The 19,956-nt window shown below is 48.7% G+C and overlaps 1 protein-coding gene across 2 annotated transcripts in view; it reads right to left on the minus strand.

The window, feature by feature from the left end:
- RASSF5 (Ras association domain family member 5) overlaps positions 1–19,956 on the minus strand; it is a 144,599-nt gene that overhangs the window by 102,239 nt on the left and 22,404 nt on the right. Inside the window, exons 2-3 of one of the 2 annotated variants that reach the window (XM_038748734.1) lie at positions 16,881–16,885; positions 6,695–6,721 (exon numbers count right to left, since the gene is read on the minus strand). In XM_038748734.1, coding sequence (XP_038604662.1) covers positions 6,695–6,721; positions 16,881–16,885 — 32 coding nt within the window. Of the gene's footprint in view, positions 1–6,694; positions 6,722–9,199; positions 9,209–16,540; positions 16,561–16,880; positions 16,886–19,956 lie in introns of both variants that reach the window. The other variant, XM_038748733.1, reaches the window with a different exon arrangement.

The following is a 19,956-nucleotide window of genomic DNA, read 5'->3' on the forward strand; positions in this document are numbered from 1 at the left end:
ATCCAAAGCCAAGAGTCTCACCAAAGCCCAGCCTCCTTCTGCCCCATCTTTTTCATGGTATTTGTTAAGTGCTGATGTGCCAGGCATTGTTCTAATCTCTGAGGTAGACACGAGATCAGGCTGGACGCAGTCCATGTCCCGCATGGGGCTCACAACCTTAATCCCCATTTTGCAGATGAGGTAACAGAGGTCCAAGGTCACCCGGCAGGCAAGTGGTGGAGCCAGGATTAGAACCCAGGTCCTCTGACTCCCAAGCCTGTGCTCCATCCACGTGTCGACCGGCCCCGGGTGTGGGAGACACAGAGCAGCCGCTCCCTGGGACCGCGGAGTCTCCCGGGCCCATCACCGGGCAACGACGCGGAGAGAAGGGCCAAGAAGCTGTGCTCTGGGAACTGGGTGGAGACCTATATGGATACACAGTCACAGCAGAAAACGTGCTCGCTCTCAAAGAGGGGGCAGGGCAGCCCAGCCCCTGGCAACTTCGGGGATATTTTCGGTTCAAAGGCACGGCTCCCATAGATAAGAACCATCACGAAAGCTTTAACAGGCCTGGAAATTCATTCATTCATAATTATTGAGTCCTTACTGTGTGCAGAGTACTGTACTAAGCGCTTGGGAAGTACAAGTCAGGAACATATAGAGATGGTCCCTACCCAACAATGGGCTCACAGTCTAGAAATTTACCTCATATAATCTATCTTTGATGGCCCTGAAGACCAGAGGGAGAGAAATAAAAGCTGAAAGTGGTTTGCATGAAGCAAATATATTCCTTTTTCACCTCAAACATCCTCTTTTCTGGCCTTGAAGACCTTAGACAGAGAAGTGAAATGCTGGAGAAATGAACCCCAAGGCCCTGAAACAGGGTGGGAGAGGTGACCTGGGAGCTGGGTTCTAATCCCTGTTCTGCGGTTTGCAGACTATGTAACCTCGGTTAAGTCACTTAACTTCTCTTTGCCTCAGTTTCCTCATCCATAAAATGGGGATTAAATATTTGTTCCCCCTCTGGCAGACTATGAGCCCCACATGTGGCAGGGACTGGGTCAGACCTGACCATCTCGTGTGTACCCCAGTGCTTAGTACAGTGTTGGTCTCATAGTAAGTGCTTAACAGGCACCACAATTAATAATAATAATTATGGCATTTGTTAAGTGCTTATTATGTACAAAGCACTGTTCTAAGTGCTTAAGGCCCTACTGAGAGCTCACCTCCTCCAGGAGGCCTTCCCAGACTGAGCCCCCTCCTTCCTCTCCCCCTCCCCCCCCCTCTCCATCCCCCCGGCCTTACCTCCTTCCCCTCCCCACAGCACCTGCATATATGTATATATGTTTGTATGTATTTATTACTCTATTTATTTATACATATTTATTCTATTTATTTTATTTTGTTAATATGTTTTGTTCTCTGTCTCCCCCTTCTAGACTGTGAGCCCACTGTTGGGTAGGGACCGTCTCTATGTTGTCAGCTTGTACTTCCCAAGCGCTTAGTACAGTGCTCTGCACACAGTAAGCACTCAATAAATACGATTGAATGAATGAATGAATGAATGAAGTGCTGGGGAGGATACGAGCTGATCATGTTGTCCCACATGGGGCTCACAGTCTTCATCCCCATTTTACAGATGAGGGAACTGAGGCCCAGAGAAGTTAAGTGACTTGCCCAAAGTCACACAGCTGACAAGTGGTGGGGCCAGGATTTGAACCCGTGACTTCTGACTCTTAAGCCTGTGTTCTTTCCACTGGGCCACGCTGCTTCTCAATTATTACTGTTCTTACCGTAATGGGGAAATCTGGAAGTCACAAAAGCAGGAAACCCTTAGATTGGGTCAGGGCTCTGACCCGGACCTCTATGGCACCACAGAACTCAGTGGCCCGGCTCTCAGACCTAACCAGGGGACCCGAGGGAGACGGGACCCTTTTTCTGAGGGGAAGGGGCCGGGGGATGTGCTGCTTTTCCCACCTGCAGCATTTTGAGTGCTGATCTCCACCCAAAAGCGGCTTTTAGTGGAAAAGGGAAAAATAAACAGATGAAGTCAAAGAACCTGGCCATACAAAGTCCTCTTCAATTCCGGGCACTGCATCAACTAGTGCTGGGAGGCCCTGAGTAGGGCCCACTGAAGGCTTTGGAAAGAGTCAGAGCCAGACCCCACCTGCCTTTCCAATGATGTGCAATTTGTTCACCTTCTGATTGAGTGAATGATTGAGCCTGATGGGCTAACCCAGCCCTGCCAGCTGATGAAATTGAAGGGCAACGAGATAGCCGTCAGGCATCTTGCTGGGGGCAGGTAGTCTGCAGTAGGCTATCTCTACTAGCCCCCGTTGGCCCCCATCCAACCCTTTCCAGTGAGGACATCATCCTCCTCAGCTGGCAGCTTCCCTGGGTTTTCCTCAAGATCCCCAGGGATATGGGTGGACTCTGGTAGCCTTTATCCTCTGGAGAAATAATTCTCCCCACTGTCCACGTGGATTGGGGTTGGATACAATCCTGTTGAGGAGGCAGAGGGATAGAGGAGGTGACCTTCCACTCTGATGATTAGGAAAAAGGACCTAAAAATCCGGCACTTGCTGATGCAGGCTGGGAAGTCCAAGATGCACATCGCAATCGCACATCGGACCCCTCTGCTCCTGAGAGCCTGCCCACAACTGTGACCAGCACTCCCCAAAGAGGCCCAAAGGACCCCTCCTCCCCTCCACCAGCCCTCAGCACCTCTCCCCCAAACCCAGGCACTGAAGCCCCATTGTATGAAGACCCCACTCAACTCAAGGGAGGAACTGATAGTAATAACGGTACTTATTAAGCGCTTACTATGTGCCCACTACTGTTCTAAGTGCTGGGGTAGATATAAGGTAATCAGGTTGTCCCACGTGGGGCTCACATCCTTAATCCCCACTTGACAGATGAGGTAATAGGCACAGAGAAGTTAAGTGACTTTTCCTAAGTCACACAGCTTACAAGTGGCAGAGGTGGAATTAGAACCCATGACCTACGACTCCCAAGCCCATGCTCTTTCCACTAAGTCACGCTGCTTCTCCATGAGGTCACCTCTATGGAACCAGGCCCCTGCTCTGCCCTGGCGCAAGGGAGGAGGAAAGATCCTTAGCATGCCTGCCCTTCTCCCTCAAAATACTGCACATTCCCTCCCTACACATCACTTCTGTCCCTCCTCATCAATGGACATGCCAACGATACCTGCTTTGGGAATCTCTCAAAAATCTCCTGGTGGGATCTCAGCCCTCTCTTGGCCCCGTCCTCTCTCGTTGGCATATTATCCAATACACTTTCCGTTGGGCAATCCTTCTCCCACCACCCGGGGTGGTCCCTTTAGCCCTGAACTTTTCAGCTGCTCAGTCCCCATCCGATACTCATGGGGACTCAGTTGCCTTAACACACAGTCATTTCATTTTGAGCGCCGGCCTCCTTATACCTTGGTTCCTGCTCCCGGATCCTTCTGCTGGGAATAATAATTATGAAGAATAATTATGTTACTTAACTATTTACCATGTGCCCAGCACTGTTCTAAGTTCTGGGGTACAGAATAGGAATAATAATTATGGTATTTGTTAAGGGCTTACTATGTGCCAGGCACTGTACTGAGCACTGAGGTGGATACAAGTAAATCAGGTTGGATATAGTCCCTTGTCCCATGTGGGGTTTACAGTCTCAATCCCCATTTTACAGATGAGGTAACTGAGGCACAGGGAAATCAAGTAACTTGCCCAAGGTCACAGAGCGGACATGTGGCAGAGTCAGGATTAGAACCCATGACCTTCTGATTCCCAGTTCTGTGCTCTTTCTGTTATGCCATGCGGGAAGCGGTGTTGTGCTCAGAGGGAGTGGAAGTTGGGGATTCAACAGCCCTGGAACAAAGAAGGGAGGCAGGAATCAGCCCGACGACCCTCTCAGCAACTACTGAGGTTCGGCCAATTTCCTCACAGAACTCTGCACGTACGTCCTTAGGACGCTTTTATATCTGCGATCTAGTTTATGTTCCGGGGTTAGCAGAGTAGTGCCATGAGTACTTCTGTGCCACCAAGGGCCATCTTTCGACTTGCCCCCTTCACAGTCAGTCGATCAATGGTATTTACTGAGCACTTCCTGTGTGCAGAGGACTGTACTAAGCACTCGGGAGAGTACAAAATAACTGAGTTGATGGACACATCCCCATTCATCAGTACCAGCTTCCAAATGGACAACACAATGACAAAGCCTTCTCTTTTTTCTGCCCTTCTTTTACAAAAAAGAGTACCTGCCCCTTATCCTTAACTCCACTTGGAGGGGAAAGGAGGCACAGAGTGGTTGAAGTTGGAAATGTGTGTAGAAGGTTGCCGAGCCGGTAGCCAAATCCTCTCTTCTCCATGGGCTTACCCACAGGAATGCCAATGCAGCATTTTAGAAGAGTCTGCTCCTAGGCGTGGTTGGGGCACGATATTAGCACTGAGCTCACTGAGGCCAGGCCACACTTGATTGATTTTATTAAAACTTTAAGTCTCCTATGATTCATGATCAAAGAGACAAGGAAATGAAGGAAAAGAGACAGAGAGAGAGAGAGAGAGAGAGAGAGAGAGAGAAGTAGCAGGTGGGGAAAGAGGGGTAAGGGTAAGTGGGTAGAGGGAGAAGAGGGGAAGGGATGGGGAAGAGAGGCGGAAAAGGATGGGGAAAGGAAGAGGGATGGGATGGGGAAAAGGAAGAGAGAAGGGGAAAGGGTGGGGAAAAGGAAGAGAGAAGGGGAAAGGGTGGGGAAAAGGAAGAGAGAAGGGGAAAGGGTGGGGAAAAGGAAGAGAGAAGGGAAAAGGGTGGGGAAAAGGAAGAGAGAAGGGGAAAGGGTGGGGAAAAGGAAGAGAGAAGGGGAAAGGGTGGGGAAAAGGAAGAGAGAAGGGGAAAGGATGGGGAAAAGGAAGAGAGAAGGGGAAAGGATGGGGAAAAGGAAGAGAGAAGGGGAAAGGATGGGGGAAAGGAAGAGAGAAGGGGAAAGGATGGGGGAAAGGAAGAGAGAAGGGGAAAGGATGGGGGAAAAGGAAGAGAGAAGGGGAAAGGATGAGGGAAAAGGAAGAGAGAAGGGGAAAGGATGGGGGAAAAGGAAGAGAGAAGGGGAAAGGATGGGGGAAAAGGAAGAGAGAAGGGGAAAGGATGGGGGAAAAGGAAGAGAGAAGGGGAAAGGATGGGGGAAAAGGAAGAGAGAAGGGGAAAGGATGGGGGAAAAGGAAGAGAGAAGGGGAAAGGATGGGGGAAAAGGAAGAGAGTAGCAGTGTGTCCTAGCGGATTCGGCATGGGCCAGGGAATCAGAAGGACCTGGGTTCTAATCCTGGCTCTCCTCTTGTCTGCTGTGTGAACTTGGGCAAGTCACTTCACTTCTCTATGCCTCAGTTACCTCATCTTTAAAATGGAGATTGAGACTGTGAGCAACATATGAGGCATGGACTGTGTCCAGCTTGATTAGCTTGCATCTACCCCAGAGCTCAGGGCCTAGCACATAGTGTGCGTTTAACAAATACTATTTAAAAAAGGAGGTGGGTGGGAGGAGGAAGAAAGTCAGGGGAAGGAAGAGAGGTGGGGAAAGGGCAGGGGAAGGAGGGGGAACGGGGAAGGGATGGCAGAGGAGAGATCGGAAAGGGATGGGGGAAGAACTTGGGGGGAGAAAAGAATGTATGTGACAGAGAAAAAAAAATAGAGGGGGGATAAACGAGAGAAGACCTACTAGTTTCCATTTCAATTCTGAGGCTTTCAGCTACTTAATGCATTCTCATCGAAGGTCACAAGGATCAGTCACAGAAAATGCAACACAAGATGCTTTATAACAAGGAATCGGGGCTTTCCATTTTGTTTACCCCTTGCAAAATTACTCTGCTCGGAACTACAGCTAGCCCGGTATTGAGAGCTCTTAAAATTCAAGGTTCATTGTTATCGTTTTCAGTCTGTTTTCAGAAAAGAAAATGCCTAAGGGATGAATTTGTTTTTAACCAGTCTGGAAGGGCCTCACAGTCCAGGGACCCAGGACAGCCGGAAGACAAGAAGAGATCGCCAACAAAGCCAGTGAAGTTGGAGGCACCTGGGATTATCAATGTGGAGGAGCTGCCTTTTCATTCATTCATTCATTCAATCAATCGTATTTCTTAAGCACTTACTGTGTGCACAGCACTATACTACGGGCTTGGGAAAGTACGATAAAACAATAAACGGTGACAATCCCTGCCCACAACGAGCTCACAGCTAAAGAGGGCAGAGCTGCGAGCAAGGCTTTCCCCTAGACTGTAAGCTTGTTATGGGCAGGGAACGTGACCACTGATTCTGTTATATTGTACTCTCTCAAGTGCTTAGTATGGTGCTCTGCACATAGTAAGTGCTCAATAAATAACACTGATGATGATACAGAGTTGTGATGTCCTGGCATCATTGTTCGTTTGCTGGGTAAGCTTGGGCAAGTCATCTAACTTCTCTGAGCCTTAAAATACCTCCTCATGTGTAAAATGGAGAGATGACGTCACTGCCGACTCATGATCTTAAGAATCTGGAGATGTGTACAAAGGGCCTGGACCCCTAAGAGCAGTGTGGCCTCAGTTTCCACATCAGTAAAATGGGGATTCAGTTAAATTTGGAAACAGCATGGCCTAGAGGACAAAACAGAGGACTGAGAGACAGAGGAACTGGGTTGTAATCCCAGCTCTGCTATTCATCTGCTGTGTGTCCTTGGGCAAGTCACTCGACTTCTTTGCCTCAGTTTCCTCATCTGCAAAATGGGTATTCAATACCCGTTCTCCCTCCTACATAGGGTGTAAGCCCCATGTGAGACAAGGACTGTAACTGGCCTGATTAACTTAGGCTGATTAACATAGTAACCAGTTACTAGAGAAGCAGCATGGCTTAGTGAAAAGAGCATGGGCTTTGGAGTCAGAGGTCATGGGTTCAAATCGCAGCTCCACCAATTGTCAGCTGTGTGACTTTGGGCAAATCACTTAACTTCTCTGGGCCTCAGTTACCTCATCTGTAAAATGGGGATTAAGACTGTGAGCTCCCCGCTGGTCAACCTGATAACCTTGTAACCTCCCCAGTGCTGAGAACAGAGCTTTGCACATAGTAAGCACTTAATACATGCCATTATTATTATTATTATCATTATTATTAGTTACCAAATCATATTTTAAAAATACCCGATTTCCCTCCAGCTTAGACTGTGAGTCTCGATGTGAGACAGGGACTGTGACCACCCTGATTAACTTGCATCTCCCTTAGGGTTTAACAGTGTTTGATATATAGGCACTTAAAAAATCCCATAAATGAATAAAGTCACAATCCAGAACCAGGATGACATTATGCTACACCAGTCAGCACAAATATGCCCCCTCCCTCCACCACCCGGTCCAATATTTTCTCCAAGGTGGCTCCAGCTCCAATTTGATGAGCACCTAGTTTGGGAACCCTGGGCTCCGGGATCCCAGGGCGCTTACAGCAGGCACAGCTTCACCAGCAGTCTCACGTTCTGGTCAGCCCCAACGCCATCCATCTCAAGGGTGGTACGAGGGCTCACAATTGTGTGAGAGAATCGTATGTGACCACTGTACTGCGGTGATCCGGTCCCCGTCTACCCCATCCCAGAGCCACCACCAACTCTGGTAACGAACCAATGAAGCACCTCCCCAAGTGTCTCCCTAAGAACCAAAAGTAACGACGGCAATGTTCCCGATCCAATATGGAGGGAAGCCTGACTTAAAACCGTATGGAACTCAACAGGTCCTATTTTCATATGGGCTGCCACATTCCCATCTTCCTGCTGAATATCAGGCTCGGGGCGCCTCTTCCGGAAGCCCAAGAACAGTTGAGGCTTCCTCAGACCCACAAAATCAGGAAGAGCCCAGAGACCCTAAAGCAGTCGTTATTACACACCCAGAACCTGACATTCCATGGGCTCTGCACAAGGAAAATTCTGGAGGTTAATAAGAAGCTGAAATCTGTGTTCTTTGGTGTATATTTTCTCACAAACACACACACACACACACACACACACACACACACACACACACCCCTTGGGCATCAACATGTCTGGGAAATAAACCACTATAACCTACCATGAGTCAAAAAATGCACATGTGCATGTACATATACACACACACCTCTTGTGTACCAACGTGTCTGATAAATGGACCACTATAGCCTCAGAGTCAAAAATGCACATGTGCATTTGCACACACACACACACACACACACACCTCTTGAATACCACATATCTGGTAAATGGGGCATTATAGCCTACCATGAGTTAAAAATCCACATGTGCATTTGTGCACACACACACACACACACACACACACACACACACACACACACACACGCTTCTTGAGTACCAACACGTCTTGGCAATAGATCATTACAACAGCACAACAGCAGCCAACACAGTCCAAAAATCTCACAAACCCTTACACAGGGTACCCCCTACCCCCAGTGCAGGAGTCCGCACCCCGTCACGTACACACGTGCACATCCACCCTGTGCGGATGCCTGTCTTCAATGTCACATCCCAACCCAGCGGGACCTACCCCGAGCTAGCCCCACCTCGCTCCGGGACCGTCGGAGACGCTGGAGCCCACGGGGCCAGGAACAGGCCTTGGGGAAACGCCGGAACAGCTGGTGGAGCCTCTGGGCCACGATCCCGAAGCAGGCGGCCGCCGCCGCCTCCGCCCTGCCCTCCGTCATCCCCGCTGCCTGGTGGTCCACCGGGCCCGGCCAGGCCCCGAGACCCCTGGCAGCAGCAGCCCCAAGCGGGGCCGGGGGGCTAGAGCCACGGGGCGGGGGGCTCAGAGTGACTCCGATGCTCAGGGCAGAGATTCCCCACTCTCCGCACGCCCCGGTTGGGCCTCATCGTCCTTCAAACCTCTCCGCCCGGGGGGCCACTGGTCTGGCCGGAGCAGGGCCTGCCCCAGCGCGCCTTCCTGCTATCTTACGACTCAAGTCCTCTCCCTTCGTCCCCCTCCAGCCCCGTGGAAAACTTTCTATTCTTGGGGCTTTTAGCTTGATAAGATAAAAACGCCCCCAGCGAACGGGCTACCGCAAGGAGCCAGCCCCCAATCGATGTCTCTGAAGTTTCAACAGAGGCAGGAGTGAGGGGAGAGGATGACTGATCAGTTAATGAACGTCAAGCTCTGGCCAGAAAACTCATTAATACATCTCTCTGGGGGCACTGGATTAGAGTCTTCCCAAGGGCGGCAGAGACCAGTACATCCTGGGGTCAACTGGCTTGGCTCCATACTAATATCTCTGCGTGTGTTTGTGCAACAGAGTGTGTGTGTATGTGCGCGCATATACGACGGGGGGGGGCAGATGTTAAGGGAGGCCAATACATCCTGGGGACAGCTGACTTGGTTCCATACTATATGTAATTCATTTATTTGTATTCATGTCTGTCTCCTTTAGATTGCAAGCTTCTTGTGAGTGGGGAATGTGTCTGTTTATTGTCATACTGTACTCTCCCACGCTCTTAATAGTGTTTTGCGCGTGCGCGCACACACACACACACAGCATGTTTAAGGGTTAAGGGGATGTTGAGGATTTTAAAGAGAACGTGGGTGATAAAGTCAGACAGTTAATCAGTTAACTAATCCATAGGAAATGTGTAAAGTCAGACGGTTAATCAGTTAACTAATCCATAGGAAACGTGTTCAGGGGGCTCAAGAGTAATGACATTTGGTACCAACTTGGCTTTGTACCCCTTTGATACTCACCGCAACCTCACAGTACTTATGTAAATATTCTTTTACTCTACCATTTCCCCTATTCCTAATTTACTTTCATGTCTGTCTCCCCCTGTGCAAATTCCTCGTGGCGAGGGATTACAGCTACCAACTCTGTTGTATTACGCTTTCTCCGGCACATAGCAAAGTGTTCTACACCCAGTAAGCACTCAATAAATACCAGTGATTGATTTGCTAAGTTCAACTCACTATAATAAGCTCTGTTCAGGAGGGCTGTACCATCTAAAAGCGGGAGGCAGACATGCAAAATGTATCCAAAAAGTGGGAGCGAAAGGATCAATAAGCGTCAAGGAAGGAGTAAAATACGGCAGGTTGAAATGTCCGATTATATAACTGAATGCACAAATATACACGGAAACATAATTGCTAAGAATGGATAGATAGGCACTATAAGGGTGGCTGTTGATTTATATGACAAGATGTTGGGAGTTAATCGGAAGGTTTTTGAAAATGAGGAGGGCTCAAGACTGGTAGATCAGTAGGGAGGGTGAGTTTCAGGTCGGGGGAATAGTTTCAGCAAGGCAGGAGAGTCGAGGGTGAGGTACAGTTCACAGGTGAGTTTAAAAGGAGTGGGTGAAGAGAAGCGATCTATATGAGGATTGGAAATCCCTTGAGGGCAGAGACAGCGGAGCCCTACTCCACTGCATTGTACTCTCCCCAGGACTTGATATGGTGCTCTGCACATAGTAAGTGCTCAGTAAATACCACTGATTGATGGACTGACTGAAAGATGAATGAAGGGGAGAAAGGCTGGAGGCAGGGAGACTAGAGAGGAGGCTGTTACAGTCCTCTCAGTGCCAAGAATGAGTGCTCTGAAGCAGGGTGGTGGCCGTTTGATTGGAGAGGAAGGGGCAGCCAGGAAATGTCTTGGAGAAGAATGGGCCTGAAGCACTCAATAAATACTTCTCATTGTGGCAGCAGCTGATTTGTTGAGGATGACATCAAGGTGACAGGCTTCAGTGTGGCCTAGTGGAAAAAGCACTGGCCTGGGAGGAACTGGGTTCTAATCCCGGCCCTGCTAATTGCTTGCTGTATGACCTTGGGCAAGTGACTAGTTTTCTGTGCCTCAGTTTCCTCACCTGTACAATGGAAATTCAATACCTGTACTCCCCCACCTACTTAGGCTGCGAGTCCCATGTGGGACAGAAACCATGTCTGATAATTGCACCGAATCTATCCCAGTCTTTAGTACAGTGCTTGAAATATTATAAACACTTGATAAATACCACAGTTACTATTATTGTTATTCAGGAGAGGGAAGATGGTAGTGTTACCAACATGAATCATCATCATCAATCGTATTTATTGAGCGCTTACTGTGTGCAGAGCACTGTACTCAGCGCTTGTGAAGTACAAGTTGGCAACATCTAGAGACAGTCCCTACCCAACAGTGGGCTCACAGTCTAAAAGGGGGAGATAGAGAACAAAACCAAAACACACTAACAAAATAAAATAGAATAGATATGTACAAGTAAAATAAATAGAGTAATAAATATGTACAAACATATATACATATATACAGGTGCTGTGGGGAAGGGAAGGAGGTAAGATGGGGGGATGGAGAGGGGGACGAGGGGGAGAGGAAGGAAGGGGCTCAGTCTGGGAAGGGGAAAGTGGGGAAGAGGGGCGGGCTTTGGAGGGAAGAAGAGAAGTTTGGTTTTGCACTTGGGTTTGAGGGTGATGACATGCCATCCAAGTGGAGGGGTCCTGAACGCGAGAGGAAATGCAAAATCGAATAATGGAAGAGAAGTAGGGGCCAGAGACGTAGATTTGGGAGTCATTTCACATAGGTGGTAAAGTGAAGCCATGGAAGCAGATGAGCAGTTCCTAAATCTTTGGAATACTATAACCCTTGTCCAGTCTAACAGTGGCCCGGGGGAATCACAGCAGCTCTCAAAGTGGAGTTTACCCAGAGTGGGCTCCTGACAAGGTTTTGTTTTGTTTTCGGTTTGATGTCTCCAAGCCCCAAAAGCTCTGGCTCCAGACAGACACCACAACCCTCTGCTCCACAGTCCACTGGGACGAACAGGCCCAGCCCAGGCCTGCTGTTCCTGGCACCAGGCTGAGGCTGCTGCTCCTGATGGTGAGCAGAAGGCTGCCTCGCTTCTTGGGAATGCGGCACTCTCACTTACCTGCCCTAGGGTCATCCTGCGGGGCTTGCCGGGGGGCATGCCCCAGCCTACGAGGAAGAGGGAGAGACGTGGAGCCTTTTACCAGAAGACAGCTGGATTAATATCTTAGGTGCCCTGAGCACCAACTCCCTCTCTGGAGACCAGAAAGCACCAACTTCATATACCACAAATGAGATTGCTGGTTTGAGGTTAGAAAATCAGCACGGCCTAGTTGAAATAGCACAAGACTGAGTGTCGGGAGACCCACCCCCGTCACTTGCCAGCTGGGTGACCTTGGGCAAGTAACATCTTCTCTGAGCCTCAGTTTCCTCATCTGTAAAACAAGTGTTCAACCCTGTTCTCCCTCTTATTTAGACTGTACAAGCCTTGTGTGGGAAACGCACTGGGGCTGTCCTAATTATTTTCTATCTAACCCGTACTCAGCACAGAGTTAGTGCTGAAATGCCACACTTTTTAATAGTAGTGTAATGGAACAGATGCAGTAGGCTCTTAACAAATGTCATTGATCAATTTGTACCCTCGTTTCTAAGAGCAGGGTTTTCAGCTTCTTTTAGACTCTCTCTCTCTCTCACCAGCAGTAGCAATCCAAGAAAGAAACAAAGAAAACAGTTCCTGTCATGCCGCAAAGCCCTGGCACTGGCTTGGCACTTGCTTATCACCACCTCCCATTTCTTCTTGCCGAGCTCCCCCGGATTCTCTCATCTGCCGCCACTGTCCTTAATTAAGGCGTACCTACTATCGGTCTCTGAAATACCATCAGAGATCCGCTTCTCCCTTTGTAAAACTGGTTTCAGTCCTTGGCCCCAAAGCTGGAGCCTCAAGTCTCCACATACCTCGGACAAACAACTAAGCCCCCACAGGGAGCAATCAATCAACGAATCCGATTTATTGAGCAATTACTGTGGGCAGAGCACAATATGACAGAGTTGGTAGACTAGTTTCCTGCTTATGACGAGCTTACAGTCTACAGGTGGAGACAGGTATTAATGTAAATCAATAAATTACAGACATGCACATAAGTATGTGAGCCCCATGTGGGATAGGGACTCTGTCCAACCTAATTAACTTGTATCTACCCCAGCGCTTAGTATGGTACGGTATGTCTGGCACCCAGTAAGCACTTAAGTACCTTTACTGTTATTATTATGAATAATAAGTGCTGTGGGACTGAGGGAGAGGTGAACAAAAAGGGCAAATCCAAGGGCAAAGGTGATAAAAAAAGGGAGTGGGAGAGAAGAAATGACAGTTTAGTTAGGGAAGGCCTCTTGGAGGATGTGCTTTTAATAAGGTATTGAAGGTGGGGAGAGTGAGCATCTGTCACATACGAAGGGGGAAGGAGTAATAGGCCAGAAGCAGGATGTGAGTGAGAGTTGGCAGCAAGATAGATGAGATGGAGGTACAGTGAATAGTTGGTAGTAGGGGAGCAAAATGTGAGGGCTGGGCTCTAGTAAGAAACCAGAGGTCAGTTTTCCCCATCTGAAGGAGAAGCAGCTCACCTCTAGATTGCAACCTTGTTGTAGGCAGGGAATGCATCTGTTTATTATTGCATTGTACTCTCCCAAGCACTTGGTACAGCGCTCTGCACACAGAAAGTGCTCAATAAATAGGATTGAACGAATGAACGAAAGAAGATTCAGCCTTACCCCATTCCCAGGAGCCAATGCCCTCAAGCTCAGTGGCACGTTGGCAGAACAAATCAGCTTGTTTGCGGGGCCTCCCACATTCTTCTCCTCTCCTCACCCACTCTCCTTGACTCCATCTTAACTCACCCCAGCAGCCCACCTGCTTTGAGGCGTCAGTCGATCATATTTTTGGAGTACTTACTGGGTGCAGAGCACTGTACTAAGTGCATGACAGAGTGCAATATAATACTGTACATTTACTGCCCACGAGCTTAAAGTCAATATTGTATTTATGTACAGAAATGCTGTGGGGCTGGTAGAGGGAATGAATAAAGGGAGAAAGTCAGGGAGACCCAGAAGAGAGTGGAAGAAAAGGAAAAGAGAGCTTAGTCAGAGAAGGCTCATGGAGATGTGTCTTCAATAAAACTTCGAAGAGGGGGAGAGTAATTATCTGTTGGATATGAAGAGGGAGGGTGTTCCAGGCCAGAGGCAGGATGTGAGCGAGAATTAGTTGGTGAGATAGATTAGATCGAGGTTGGCACCAGAGGAGCGAAATGTGCAGGCTGGGTGGTAGTAGAAGAGTAATAATACTACTACTACTACTACTACTAATAATAATAATAATGGCATTTATTAAGCACTTACTATGTGCAAAGCACTGTTCTAAGCGCTGGGGAGGTTACATGGTGATCAAGGTTTCCCACGTGGGGCTCACAGTCTTAATCCCCATTTTACAGATGAGGTAACTGAGGCTCACAGAAGTTAAGTGACTTGCCCAAGGTCACACAGCAGACATGTGGCGGAGCCAGAATTCGAACCCATAACCTCTGACTCCAAAGCCTGGGCTCTTTAAAGCCGATTCATTCATTCAATTGTATTTATTGAGCACTTACTGTGTGCACAGCACTGTACTAAGCGCTTGGGAAGTACAAGTTGGCAACATATAGAGATGGTCCCTATCCAACAGCGGGCTCACAGTCTAGAAGGGGGAGACAGACAACAAAACAAAACATATTAACAAAATAAAATAGAATAGTAAATATGTACAAGTAAAATAGAGTAATAAATCTGTACAAACATATATACAGGTGCTATGGGGAGGGGAAGGAGGTAAGGTGGGGGGATGGGGAGGGGGAGAGGAAGGAGGGGGCTCAGTCTGGGAAGGCCTCCTGGAGATGGTGAGCTCTCAGTAGGGCTTTGAAGGGAGGAAGAGAGCGAGCTTGGCGGATGTTGGGAGGGAGGGCATCCCAGGCCAGGGGGAGGACGTGGGCCGGGGGTCAACGGCGAGATGGGCAAGAACGAGGCCCAGTGAGGAGGTCAGCGGCAGAAGAGCGGAGGGTGCGGGCTGGGCTGGAGAAGGAAAGAAGGGACGTGAGGTAGGAGGGGGCGAGGTGATGGACAGCCTTGAAGCTGAGAGTGATGAGTTTTTGCCTGATGCGTAGGTTGATTGGTAGCCACTGGAGATTTTTGAGGAGGGGAGTAACACGCCCAGAGTGTTTCTGCACAAAGACGATCCAGGCTACAGTGTGAAGTACAGACTGAAGTGGGGAGAGACAGGAGGATGGGAGATCAGAGAGGAGGATGGGAGATCAGAGAGGAGGCTGATGCAGTAATCCAGTTGGGACAGGATGAGAGACTGAATGAGCAGGGTAGCAGTTTGGATGGACAGGAAAGGGCAGATCTTGGCGATGTTGCAGAGGTGAGACCGGCTGGTTTTGGTGACAGATTGGACGTGAGGGGTGAACGAGAGAGCAGAGTCGAGGATGACACCAAGGTTGCGGGCTTGTGAGACGGGAAGGATGGTAGTGCCATCAACAGTGATGGGAATGTCAGGGAGAGGGCAGGGTTTGGGATGGTAAGGAGCTTCTGTTTAATGTGGAGGTGGATGGGTAGGAGAGCTTGAGGAGTATGGAAGCATGGTCTAAACGTTTTTGTAGAGAAGTGATCTGGGCAGCAGAGTGAAGTATGGACTGGAGTAGAGAGAGACAGGAGGCAGAGAGGTCAGCAAGATGGCTGATATAGTCATCAAGGTGGGATAGGTAAGTGCTTGAACTAATGTGGTAGCAGTTCAGATGGAGAGAGGAAAAGGCGGAGTTTAGTGATGCTGTGAATGTCGAAATGACAGGACTTAGTAATGGACTGAATACATGGGTTGAAAGAGAGGAGTCAAGAATAATGGCCAAGGTTTCAGGCTTCTGGGACAGAAAGGATGGTGGTGCCGTCCACAGTGATGGGAAGGACAGGGTTTGGGTGGGAAGATAAGGAGTTCGGTTTTAGACATGTTAAGGCCAAGGAATCACCCTCTCCCTTTCCCATAATTCTGCTCTTCCTCCCTGAGTGGGCTCGGTCTTGGGGGTCCCACAAGAAAATGCTTTGCTGCTCCCTACTTCACCTACCTAGTAGGGGGTAAGAAGAGACTGGGGGAGGAGAGCCCTCTTCAGTCCACAGAGAAAATCAGGGCTGCTGTGGGAAATGAAGGCCACTAGCAGATATTCACTCTAGAGCCATGAACCTGAGGCCCATGTGGGTCATTTCCATGGCAAAACAAAACTCAAAACAAAACAGAAAGCCCAACCCAGCGGAGGAGGGGCCGGGAAGGAGGGAGGGAGGCTGCACGTGACTTACAGCAGCCATCCAAGAAGAGGGAAACACATGAATGCTGGGGAAATTTCAAAACCCCTCGTCATATGGGAGAAAAAATTCCCTTCTGAATTTCCCTCTCTGGCTCAGCAACAAGCCACTATTGGTACCCCTTTTGACAGAATCACTGGGGGTGAGAGACACGTGTTAGTGGAGGGGCAGGGCGGGAGACATACAGGGCGAAAGACAAACCGGGGGGCCGAGACACAAGTGTGAGGGGGACTGAGACACACATGGGGGAGATGAGAGAGACAGAAATGCACACTACCCCTGTTGAAAAGGGGTTTGGGATAGAGGAAGGGAAGAATGAGGGAGACCCTGAGGTCTTTTAACACCGGAGACATTCTCTCCTCATTTACTCTCGCTCTTCTCCTTAGCATGCACACTTCACTCCTCTCAAACCAACCACTGAGCCTCATTCTCATCACTCTTGCCCTTCCTTTTGGCTGAAACTCCCTCCTCCTTTCCATCCGGCAGATCACTCACCACTCTTCCCATCTTCAAAGCTTGCTTGAAATCATAGCTCCTCCAGGAGGCCTTCCCTGATTAATTTCCCCCTCTACTGCCACTTTAACATTTCCATAATAATAATTCTGGTAGTTGTTAACGCTTACTATGTGCCAAGCACTGTTCTAAGTGCTGGGGTAGATACAAGGTAATCAGGTTGCCCCTGGTGGGGCTCACAGTCTTCATCCGCATTTTACAGGTGAGAGAGCTGAGGCACAGAGAAGTGGCTTGCCCAAGGTCACACAGACTAGTGGCAGAGTCATTTTCATTCACATGTATTTATTGAGAGCTTACTGTGTGCAGAGCACTGTACTACGTGCTTGGAAAATACAATTCGGCAACTGATAGAGACAATCCCTACCCAACAAAGAGCTCAAGGTCTAGAGTTGGGATTAGAAGCCATGTCCTCTGACTCCCAAGCCCATGGTCTTTCCACAAAGCCATGCTGCTTCTTTTAGACTGTGAGCCCACTATTGGGTAGGGACTGTCTCTATATGTTGCCAACTTGTACTTCCCAAGCGCTTAGTACAGTGCTCTGCACACAGTAAGCGCTCAATAAATACGATTGATTGATTGATTGATTCTCTTAATACTCGGGCCATCACCCTGTAGCCCTTACGTACCTATTTTTAAACTCTGTTACTTTCTCTTATCTGTGATTTATTTTCGTGTCCATCTCACCTGCTCAACTGAGAAGCGGAGTGGCCTGTTGCAGAGGGTCCCAATCTCTAAGTCCAAGGTGTCTAAGTCTCAACGCTTCCACTTGCCTGCTCTGTGACCTTGGGCAAGTGGCTGAAATTCTCTGTGCCTCCATCTCCTCATCATCTGTAAAATGGGGATTCAATACCCATTCTCCCTCCTACTTAGAGAAGCAGCATGGCTCAGTGGAAAGAGCCCAGGCTTTGGAGTCAGAGGTCATGGGTTCAAACCCCGGCTCTGCCAATTGTCAGCTGTGGACTCTGGGCAAGTCACTTAACTTCTCTGTGCCTCAGTTACCTCATCTGTAAAATGGGGATTAAGACTGTGAGCCCCCCAAGGGACAACCTAATCACCTTGTAACCTTCCCTGTGCTTAGAACAGTGCTTTACACATAGTAAGCATTTAATAAATGCCATCATTATTATTATTAAACTATGAGCCAATGATAGGAGGGAACTGTGTCCAACCTCTGTTAAATCAATCAGTCTATCACATGGCAATGGCAACAGGAGGAGTGAGGATTGGCTTCAGATGGCAATCGGAATGTTTAAGGATTTAACAGCTAGCATCCCTAACTTTCCCTGTGAGAAGAACCTGTTATGGACCTCTCCTATGAATTAGCCAGCACCTTGCTTGAATTTACTTATAGTTTTAGCCTGCCTAATTTTCTTTGGTAACAATCAGTCGTGTTTATTGAGCACTTACTGCGCACAAAGCCCTGTAGCAAGCACTTGGGTCAGTACTATATAACGGAGTTTGGTAGATATGCTCCCTGCCCATAAGGCCTTCTCTAGGTTTAGCAGGATGGGGTAAAGAAGTGTTTCCCTTTCTTTGTCTGGAACCTGTAGAATGTAAGCTTGTGGGCAGGGATCATGTCTATTGTGTATGTTGTATTTTATTCATTCATTCAATCATATTTATTGAGCGCTTACTGTGTGCAAAGCACTGTACTAAGTGCTTGGGAAGTACAAGTCAGCAAAGGAACATATAGAGACAGTCTCTACCCAACAACGGGCTCACAGTGTAGAAGGGGGAGATGGACAACAAAACATGTAGACACTTTTCAAAATTTTACTTTCCCAAGTGCTTATTTCAGTGCTCTGCACACGGTAAATGCCCGATAAATACTACAGATTGATTGAACCTGCCACCTTCATAGGTCCTCCTCATCCTGCTAGAGTAGAACTCTGATTGTGGTATTTTTTAAGTGTTTACTACATACCAAGCAGCGTGCTGAGCACTCTGATAGATACAGGAAAAGCAGACTGGACACGATCCTTCTTCCATATTGGACTCACAGTCAGATCTGGTGAGGGAGAACTTTTTCCCCATCTTAATCACCATTTTACTGGCCAGGGGGAACGGGGGGGAAATGGAGGCACAGAGAAGTTGCCCAAGGTCACACAGTAAGGGTGTGGCGAAGTTGGATTTAAAACCTTGGCTGCCTGATTCCCAGCCCTATGCTCTAACCACTAGGTACACTGTTTCTCTAATGCATTATAAAAGCAAACAACTAAAATTGCAAGCTTTTCTAGACCGTCAACAGTCCTATTATAATTATAGCAGTTACTGAGCACTTGCATGTAGAGCACTGGACAAAGGGCTTATAAAAACAGACAAAAAAGCAGCATGGCCTAGTGGCAAGAGCACGGGTTTGGGAGTCAGAGGATGTGGGTTCTAATCCCACCCCTGCCACTTGTCTGCTGTGTGACTTTGGGCAAGTCGCTTCTCCATATCTCAGTTACTCCACCTGTAAAATGGGGATTAAGATGGTGAGCCCCATGTAGGACAACCTGATTACCTTGTATCTATCCCAGTGCTTAGACCAGTGCTTGGCACATAGTACACATAGCGCTTAACAACTACCATAATTATTATTAAAAGAAGAGATATCCCTCTTACTCTGGATGGCCTCCCCACCAAATTTTACCCCCAGCCTGGACCCAGAGTCCTGTCCCCCCTCTGTCAAAGGGGAGGCACTGGGAGCAACCCAGCCCAGGTCCCAAGCCCAATGTGGGTCACCACCTTGCCCCCCGATCAACTCAGGAATTTTTGCCCGGAACAATGGGGAACATCAACGTTCCCCTTTGCAAATCTCTTTGTCCACGGGGCTAAGGAATGGCTCACACCACTGGATCCTACTTCTGGGCAGGAAGTACATGGGGGAGGAGGCAGCAATGAGGGGGAAGAGGCTCACAAGTTCACAGTACCTAGTTTCTGAGGGCCCTGGGCGGTCGGAGCCACCAGGTACCCATACAGGCAGAGGGAACATGGTGCACACTCCAGAAAATGGCACTGGCTCAGAGAAAGAGCACATCCACATGGGTGCCTCCAGCCTAGGGAAAAAGAAAAACCGGCAAAAATCCACCCATTCTTTTTTCTCATCTTGACTGTGTTTTGGGTCCTACTGCCCAGCCTGTCCTCCTGGAACCTGGCCTGTCCCCTTTGAACGGACTCCGGACCTTGGTTGTGATACCCAATAGTCCCTCAACCCCCACCCCATCACCCCCCCAACACACACACACACACACACACACACACACACACACACACACACACACACACACACGAGTCATGGGGGAGGAGTGAAGAGGAACCGGTTATGGCAGGAGAGTCAGA

The sequence above is a fragment of the Tachyglossus aculeatus genome, chromosome 7, assembly GCF_015852505.1.
Source record: "Tachyglossus aculeatus isolate mTacAcu1 chromosome 7, mTacAcu1.pri, whole genome shotgun sequence".
Classification (NCBI taxonomy): Eukaryota; Metazoa; Chordata; class Mammalia; order Monotremata; family Tachyglossidae; genus Tachyglossus; species Tachyglossus aculeatus.